The sequence below is a fragment of the Thyridium curvatum genome (genome assembly GCF_004353045.1).
Source record: "Thyridium curvatum strain D216 chromosome Unknown NODE_3_length_876553_cov_77.224826, whole genome shotgun sequence".
NCBI classification, from domain to species: domain Eukaryota; kingdom Fungi; phylum Ascomycota; class Sordariomycetes; order Thyridiales; family Thyridiaceae; genus Thyridium; species Thyridium curvatum.
Genome location: NW_022156758.1, coordinates 604,939 through 614,360, shown reverse-complemented (window position 1 = coordinate 614,360; position 9,422 = coordinate 604,939). Strand labels below are relative to the sequence as shown.

Here is a 9,422-nt window from a genome sequence, read left to right as displayed (position 1 = left end):
TGCCTCTGTGTTGAGTTAGCTTTGAAAAAGGGCAAGTCGCAGACAATCGCATGGCCATTTAAGGGCCAAGGCAGTAGTGCTTCGTCAAGTGAAAGGGGGCAATGAGATCTGCGAGTTACCTGTTGGACATTTTCGAGGAGTTGCAAACTTGTTTCAACGTGGGATAGTATCTGTTGATCTTGGAAGATTCAAGGAGAAGAAGTTGGCTGATTGTACCATGGAGATTTGCAGATTCAAGAGAGAGGTGATCCTGATGCTGTTTAAATAGACCAGCCCCAGCACAAGCAATGCTGAAGGGAGTACGCGATCATGAGAAAGCCTCTTGATCGATCGATACGTGATGCCTACCGATCCCAACCCCTAACAACAGCAAAACACATCTCGATGTCTACAGTCTATCTCGCGGGCCATCGTGAGACCTATTACAAGTTGCTACTCGATAGTTCGGTAACCCGGCCGTAAATCAATTGACCGAGACCAATCTGCGCCGAAACGAAGAGCCAAACCGTCCCCACGAGAACATTAATGGCGTTTTGGCCGTGTCCTATGCCGGGTTGGCCGAGATCATGAGACATCTCGGCCGAACTTTTAAGCTTCTTAAGGCAAACTGTCATCGGCGCCGGGCCCGAGCTCAACTTAAACGACCCGCAGGGTCCCAGCACTCCCCAACAGCGGGTGGAATTCCCCAATAGGAGGCAGGAAATCAAGTAGCTCAGACACATCCAGGGATGCGAGAGCATCAACGTATGACAGTTACTCCAACGACTCCGCCATCTGCTCATGCGGCATTAGGGCCTCAGGAATCCACGACAAACGTCCGCAAACCTTGTCCCGTGTCCTCGCCCGGGACTGTGATGTCATCCTATCAAAATTTGGCCCAGGGCGCCGGTTGGAAGCTCAGTCGCGTTACCTGTGTTTGTGACTCTGGAATCCACCTGCCGTGGCGACGGACCGATTGTCCATGTGCTGTAGCACAGATGGAACCATGGATTGGAAATCTGTGCCGCTCCCAGGAACACCAGAACTGAAGAGACAGAATTGACCGTGTGGCTGCTCGTTTGCCAGGACTCTGGTGTGGGTTTTGGCCAGACCTTTGGCTTCGCAGCCTGCATGGAATGCTGACATGGACTCGAGCGCGAGTTGCCAGACAGCCGCTCATTCATTGGCTACCTATTCCGGTAGAACCTGCATGAATTCTAATCGACCCGTCTCACACACTGGACTGTTCGAGAACACTGGTCTTAGTGCGGTCCGTAGGGCTGGAGACATCCCGCGTGGGGTCCAGGTCAATGAACGCTTGAGCCGTCTCGGTAAGATAGTCTGCCCGATATTCTGGTTCTCCAGACCCATGGCGCTACCACTAATCCCAGCCCGCGGGATAGCTCTCGGTCCTATTGGTGTCTCAAAGGAAGGGCCGGAGCATTGTCGTACTTTGCGTAACGCTGCAATTCTTGAAAAGAAATGTTGAATATCAGGGGCTTATAGCTACGAGGATGGAAGAATGACAACTGTCTATTGCTGGAACTTTGGAATTGCAATCCGAGTACAGCCCGAGCAGTCAGATCATTGTAATGAAGCACTTGATCCCACCCCCGGATTGAACTGTTTTCAAAAGACCTGGGGATATCGATGATCACCAGGCTCGAGGACGGACCACCTTGCCTTGATCCACTCATATCAGTGCTACCTAATTTGAAATGTTAACTAACCTCGTAAGTCCTTCAGACTCTGAGGAAGCAAAGAAGCGATCAAGTATGGTATGGCTGGCTATTCGGCCTTGGGCTTTCTGTCATGAGCGGTTGCTTAAACCTCGATGTCCAATTCATTGTACGATATCCTTTCCCCCTGGCCAGTGAATTGCGATCCGATTCCCAGTAAATCAACACCTTGACACTGTCCATGAGCTTCATAGCCACCTGAAGTCATATTATGACCATGGCCTGTCCAAGTCCATTCTTCCGACGCTGACTGTTCGGACACGGACGAAGCTTGCGTCGTGCTATGGATTCCTTCTGGTTTCGTTGACCCTGTTTTGCTTGAGCGGTAGCGGGTTGAATATCCAGAGGATCTGAGAGAAAGTTCAGCTTCATGTACACTGGTATCTGTCACGAAGAAGACTTAAACATAGTACACATACATAGATTCATGAGTGTTCTTCATGTTGTAGACAGCAACGACTTCTGAGCGTATGCGAGGCAAGCTTTGGTACGACGATTCCTCCGAGTGCAAGGGCGGTTACCGTGCCTGAAAGTGCTAGTAATGGAAGGAGTAGGGTCTAGTAATGGTGAATGACTAACTTTGGCAGTTTGGTGGGAAGCGTGAACGAAATGACAGGATTTTTCGAGAATGCACCGGCATAGTTCTTATGTACTCATACAGGAGATAAAGCTACAAATTGATGCAGGCCACATGCAATGACAGACGAAGGCCATTTCTCAGCCGTCTGCAAGATCAAATTCCATGCCCTGCTCTTGAGCCATTGCCAAGCAGACAGTCCCAGCGGAGAATAAGACACCGAAGTTACAAGGGTGGCCTGCGGACATATACTTTCAGGATACTGCGTGTCAATCCATCAAAGCCACCGATAGTTGCTGCTTCTGCGGGCTATGGCAAAAGTTGTGTTGAAAATGGAAGTCACTTTTGTGGTGGATTGCACGCCACCCGAACACGACTTCACGAACGCAGCACGTGTTGCTGTTTGCGCTGTAGCAAGACTAGGTGCAAACCCGAAGGCATCACGGGTCACATTATGCATAGAATGTTTGAGGCAGCAATCCTTTGCTGCTTGCTCATGCAGAGTCAAATCCGAAGTTTTCAGTATTGGATACATATTTTCATCTCTTACCCAAAACGCTTTTTGATGTACATGCAACCCACGGCAGCACCTACGCATGAGAACTCTGGTATCTCAAGATGGACTACCGAAATCGTCGATTATGTGTGGCAAGGCATCTATGCTCCCAGTTTTCGTATTCGTGTTCCGGCAGATGCGCGTTCTGCATCCTTGATAGCTTGCCGTCGAAAACGTTTCAACACGAGGCGTTCTCTGCAATCTCACCCGCATGATGCAGTAGTCCTCTCTCACTTGTAATCACGGACTGTTGGTTACCCCGCTCTCGAGACAAGTCAATACAGGGCGATTGGAGCCAGTCAGAAACGAGAATGCGCGAACCACAAGCATGCATAGTTGCCACACCCAGGTCTATTGGTTATCGCTCGTCCAGCATGCTTGAGCAACCTGCATAAACCAAGGCAGACTGGAACCAATGTGCCCGGCATCTGCGGCTGTTTGCGCGTCTGTGACGTGGCAATCGCGCGCTTGCTTACTCGGACTGCGGCGCTTGTCTTGGTAAGCGCGCGCCCGTAAGAGTGTAAAGGTCTGCGGGAATAAATGCCTCTCCCGAGTATCCGCGCTGACATTGAAGCTCTCGGTGAGACGCATTGCCACTGCGTCTCTATACATTGCCGCGATAAGGGTGGCGCGCCTCAGCTGTGTATGATGATACATTGGTCACTGATTCCGAATAGGTTTAGGCGCTTCACTTACGTTTGAGGAGCTCCTCTCTTGATTTGGTTATCCAGCTTTGTTGACAGTCAGATGGGATGTCAGGAAAGGCCCTGTTCTTACAATCCAGCGGCTGTGGGGTTTTAAGAGGCTTCTGTGACCCTTGCTTTCAAAAGACTGCTGGTGCTCAGTCGCGCTTGAAACCCTTTCAAGAGCGTTACTCCGCTCTGGACGACTCAACTCCACGGCGCTCAGTCGTCGATGTTATTGTTGATAGGCATTCCGTTTCCACTCATGCCACGAAAAAACGCGGCGTCACTTTGCAATGCACCCGCGCAGTGCGCCACTGATGCAACAAGTGGAATGTGAAATTAATACCAGAAGACACGCATGAAGGATTTAGTCACCGAGCCAATGGTGACCTTACACGGGAGCGAGGCTTCTCGCCACACATGGCAGTTTTTGAGTTGATTGGACAAAACTGTCACAGCGCAATTTGCCACACCGCCACCGGACCCCCGAGTCATTCAGAATCACTGCGAACTGGCGGTGAAGCACAGGAAGAGGCGCATGCATCGTGACTTTACCCCTCCACGCAAAGACGCCCGGTCATAGTGCCACAGTTGCCCATCTGCCCGATAACGTCTTGCGGCATTACCTTCATCGCACATAACAACATCCGGCCAAGCTCAGCTCAATTCCTGTGGTTCATACATGTCTGCCACCTCGAGCAGGGAGTTCTCATGCCCTGCTGTTGTTTGAGCGAGCGGGAATGTCAAATTATCAGTGCAGGCGTCAATAGCATGAAGATCGCCAACCCAACCCCGATTAGTCACTATTGGAGGGAAATTTAACGCAAACTCGTTGTAAAATTATCCGTAAACATGTTTTCGGGAGTCAAATTGGGATCCAATTCCTAGCAATGCCACATGAATGTCAACTCGTGGGATGCTGCAATATTCTGGCGTGGGTGTGAGTAAAATGTTTCCTCCTAGGCCGACAGGGCGGTGCTCGACAGAAGACGGACAGGTAGAAGTGTTCCAGGATGAGGTTTGAGAAGATGACTGGGATTTGGTGTCTTTAGGAGACAAATATCTGGACCTTTGTGAGTTATGATTCCCACAGAGTGAATAGAGTCGGTGTTGTTTGCAGCACCACATACAGAGCGGACCCCAACGCAGATTCCAGTTCAATTGCCTTTTGAGGCATGGCTAATGTGCAAGCGGGTAAAGAATCACTCAAAACGCAGGTTGATGATGCCTTTTGTGTTGGTACTATGAATACTGATATCTGAATTGTGGTCCAACTTCTTCTGAAGAGGATTCAACACGAAAAGAAGGATGCACTCAGAAGTGAGATAATTGATGCGAGAGTGCAAAATATCAAGATGTAAGACTGATAGGGAAGGAGGAGGAGCGAATTTATGGATGGTAGGGATAATCGGATTGAGAGGGAGGTGGATGGTCTACCCGAATCATACCTTCGGAGGTCACGGCTTGGATAGGACCACTCACATGCAGGATCTGTAATATCGGGGCTCAGAGGGCGTCATACCCGAATAATGACTCTCGGTAGCGGGAGAGAATAAAAGGCCATCATCCAATTGACACCTGTTGAGAGCACTGATTATTCTTCTGCCCGTGGTCACGTCACTGAGGAAGAGCTCGCGAGAGGCTGGACGTCTTGACATAAGTACATATGATAGAGAAATGATCAAGGAGTAAATTGAGCTCTATGCCAACACGCTAGAATCGGCAGATCGGAGTTAACAGATAGGAGACATCCCAGTCTACAAGTACAAGTGATCCAGGACAAGTTGAGGGTTGGCGTTGTAGGTGTAATCGCCCTCACGCTACTGTTGGACCGCCAAATCAGGCGTAGATTCGCATTGTCAAGAACCGGACATCACTCTTTGATAAGTGGACTGGACTGGACTGGATGGCCTGGCATTCAAATACCTTGCTGTTTTTGTGTTGGCCTAACAGATAGATCTAACCAATGGTACCCGGAAAGCCCGGTCATAGGTTCGGTCATTGGCGCGCAGCACATGAACGCACCGGAAGGTACTCTCATTGGTCCTTGCGGTTCTGCATAACAGTGGGAAAGTTTGATGACTCAAGGCAGACAGTGCCGAGATCACAGTCATGCATGGCACAGCAACTGCGATGGCAAACGCATTTAGAAGATGCTTCCTAGAGACGACACGTCGGGGATGCGTTCGTACGATGTTATAAAATCTGCCCTAAGCACTTAGGAAATAGTGACATTAATTCTCCAGAACCAGACGGAGCGATACTCCCAAACCTACAGCTGTGAATTCAAGAAGTGGAAAGAACAACATCCGTCAAATTTTGGCCATCAATAGTTACCCATGGGCCTTGTTGGGTGGTGCACATCCGACCTAGTCTGAGCCGGATGGTGTGTTAAGGATGAACCCGGGTTTGCATCATGGACATCATCAGGATATGCCCTCGCCCTGGATTTGAATGCACGGCCGTCTTCGTTTGCGCCATGGACATTGTCCAGGTATTGTTTGAACTGTTGCATCATTGCACACACCTGCTCGAAGTCCTTCTGGTCGAGCCTGGGATGATCACGCGCATGGTGCTGCCGTTGAGCGAAGCGGTACTCTGCAAGAGCTACCGCAGTCTGGAAGGCTATAGAATTACCTTTATGTCAGCTTACAGCGTTAGAAGAGTGGTGTTTGTCTCGGTCAGTACCATTGCGAATCTCTCTCCCGTTCAACTCTAGCTTAGTGATTGCTTCGTCATGAAGCACGTATTCCTTCGCTCGCGACGTGATCACGAAGTCTGTACGGTCTTCTTCGAGTTTGTCAAAGAACTGGCGCCAGATAGTTGCACGCTCTTCGGCTTGAAGGTTGTCGTAAGCTATGATGACGTGAATGCGTGACATGAATGCATCATCGAAATGCCCCACTCGATTGGTCGTGAGGAATAGGATGCCGCGATAATACTCAATGCAGCGCAAGAAGACTGCCAAAGACCAGAATAACGTTAGCTTAGATTCTGTTCCAGGGCATAATGATGCATAAGAAGAAGGGGGTGGACTTGTTCCATACCCGAGACTAGGCTGTTGCGTATGAGATCGGATATCTGCCTTCGCTCGAGATAGACGTCTGCTTCGTCTATGAGCATGACCGCACCCCATCTCTCGGCTAGAGTGAACCACTTGGAAAGCTTTTGTTCCATGACGCCTTCATCTGTACCGATATCTGCACAGGTCAACGAGAGAAGTGGTCGCCCGGTAAACTCAGCTATGCATTCTGGTACAATCAGTACTATGTCAAATCAACGCCACAGAGATTCTGTCGCATCTAGCTTACCTGCAGTCTGTGACGATATTGATTAGCAACTAGTCCACTTCATGAGATGTCTTGGCTGATGAAACTCACATATGTCTTTCCAACGCCGGGTCCTCCATGAAGAAGAAAGATCTGTCCTTCGCCTTTGTTCTCGATGAAATCTGCTCCCCAGGGTTGGGAAGGCTTCTTTGGTGACCCTGAATCTGCGAACTTGTAAACAAGTGCCTTGATCATCTCCTTTCTATCAGGTGGCATAACGAGCGTGTCGATGATATCCGCATTGATCTTGGGCTCGCGGCAGCAATTCACATCGAGCTCCTCTGTGTTCTCATTAGCCAAGACCTCAGTGGAGGCAGCGGTGAAAGACAAGGGCACACACTCCATTCTCGAGCCTTGAGGTCAAAACCCCACAGTATTGGACTGCATAACATATAGCGATGGCGAGGTCCCTCGGGTGAGTTGGCAAGCACCAAATTATTTTCCGTTTCCGGGTCAATGAGGTCATACCGCGCCCATGGGAAGTCCGGCGGGGGATGAGGTCGACGTCCATGGCACTGCTCACACTGACACTTGCTCATTTCCTTGCCATAGTCACGGACATCAAGTTCCTCACCAACCCCATAGTCAAGATTGAAGTATGCGGCGTTGTCCACGTATGCTCGCCCTTTGAACTGGTAGATAGTCAGTCTCGTGGAATATCGGATCGCAAGAAAGAGGTCCTTACATGTCGCCTTGCGCTGCCGAGAAGTGGCCCTTCATAATAGACTTGCGCCCCCCGGATAAGGCTGAACCAACTTTCCCCGTTCGTCTCCAATTGCTGACGAAGTCTGCCGCCATCTTCCCGATCATGGAATTCGCTAGGAAACACTTTCATAGACTGGATCTGCCTTTCCCCTTCGAACTGTGCGATTGTGACCATGGACTTCGATCTTCCGACATATTTGCCATCGTAGACCAGGTTCCAGATCGAGATGTTATATTCCTTGCTGTAACCTCCTCTAAAGATCTTGAACTTGCGGACCACATACGCAGATAATGTCCCGCAGATGTCTGCGTATACAGTCGTGCCTGGCTTGAACAAGAGCCAAAGCATGCGAAATGTGCACATGCCCCGCTTGTGTCGCTCTCTCTCTTCCTCAATGTCGGTAGCACTGCTCTTTTGAAGGAAGTTCAGCAGAGCCGCAAGATGCTGCGATTCCTGGAATTTCAATTCTTGCTCGGCGTTTCTCGGCTCCACTCCGAGTCCTTGCTCTGACAATTCTCGGATAGACTTCAACTCTTCCACGTGATGCTGTAGAAGCATGTAGGGTTCTTCAATGACAAGGTCCTCAGTATTGAACTTTTGGGACGGATAGTATCGAACAGCACGGCGGACAGCCGCAATGATCATGTGTGAGTGGATCACAAGCTGCTTGAGTCGAACTTTCAGTGTCAGTTTGGGGTTGTTCAAGATGTCAGACTCGGAGTATGGGTAGTCGTAACGGAACTCCGAGCGAGATAATGAGGTATCTATGACCGTGATCACGTCAAAGATTGACCCACTCATGGCACCTGTAGCCTTTCTGGCCTCTGCGAGATCAAAATCAGCTGCGCAAGGGCTTATCAAAACGACGCGGTCCCTTTCGTCCCTATACTCCACAAGGTGAGAGACCAACGGCTCAGTGGAAGCATCTTTTTCGCCTTCTTGCTCTGTCGACTCCTTTTCCGAATCACTATCCGAGTCCTCTTCCGATGTCCTTAGATGTCCGCTACTGTGTACGCCGAATCGTTTCACCTCCTCTTCACGAGAGTTATCATCGTCTGTTGTCCTGAAGTAGACTCTCATATCGGTTTTGAAATGCCGGAGTGTGTTGTCAAGGTCCGATGGTCCGTCGTTAGGGGTTTTCGGCGCCCTCAAGCTTTGTTGACAATATGGGCAGTCGAGGATCCCTATGCCTATGAAGGATACGTGCAGCCGCCCACTCTTCTGGCAGTACAGAGCGGCGTTGGACTGGTTGATCTCTCCATACTCCGAAACCTGGCTCTCATCAGCCTCATTGGGGTGATTCGGGATCTGGGCATTGCCAATCTCCTCTCCACTAGAGCATCCTGGGTTCTCGGCCTGGCAGGAGTGAGGTATTTCGCCATCGTTCAGTTGTCCTTCTGTGCTAGGCAGGGTTGGGTTGATTGCTGCATCTGCTGCAATTTCCTTGGGGGCAGGGTCATCCAGCCTAGGCGAAGCGTCTGTGGTGAGACTTTGGCTGGTAGGGTCGATGTGTCCTTTCGGACCATCATGAGGACTGTCCTGCGTCATCGGGCTTACACCTGTCGCTCAATGACATGAAAGACTAGTCAATCAAGAATGCCGAGCTCTGTAGAGATCGGAGAGAAGGTAGTCTTTATTCACGGATCTCCTCGAGAACTCCCCAAGAAGTAGGACATGCCATACTTCTATTAAAATCGAGCACACTAAGCCTTGCTTATCGATGCTTTGTCAACTCTGGAAGAGCCGAGTGCGTGCTGACGTTTCAGAACTTGACTGTGATTGGGTGAGGACAAATCTGCTTTCGGCCCCCAACCTGTCCATCCTGCAGAAGCGCTGAGATAGACGCAGCT

General features: G+C 50.1%; 1 protein-coding gene across 1 annotated transcript; it reads right to left on the bottom strand.

Moving 5' to 3' along the window:
* Positions 1–5,863: 5,863 nt before the first annotated feature.
* E0L32_000887 (uncharacterized protein) lies at positions 5,864–9,120 on the bottom strand (the record flags this gene model as incomplete). Its single annotated transcript, XM_031143780.1, has 7 exons — positions 5,864–6,162; positions 6,226–6,498; positions 6,585–6,788; positions 6,849–6,855; positions 6,918–7,147; positions 7,207–7,498; positions 7,552–9,120. 7 exons carry the CDS (start codon positions 9,118–9,120, stop codon positions 5,864–5,866), a joined length of 2,874 nt encoding a protein of 957 aa, XP_030994421.1.
* Between the last annotated feature and the right edge of the window lie 302 nt (positions 9,121–9,422).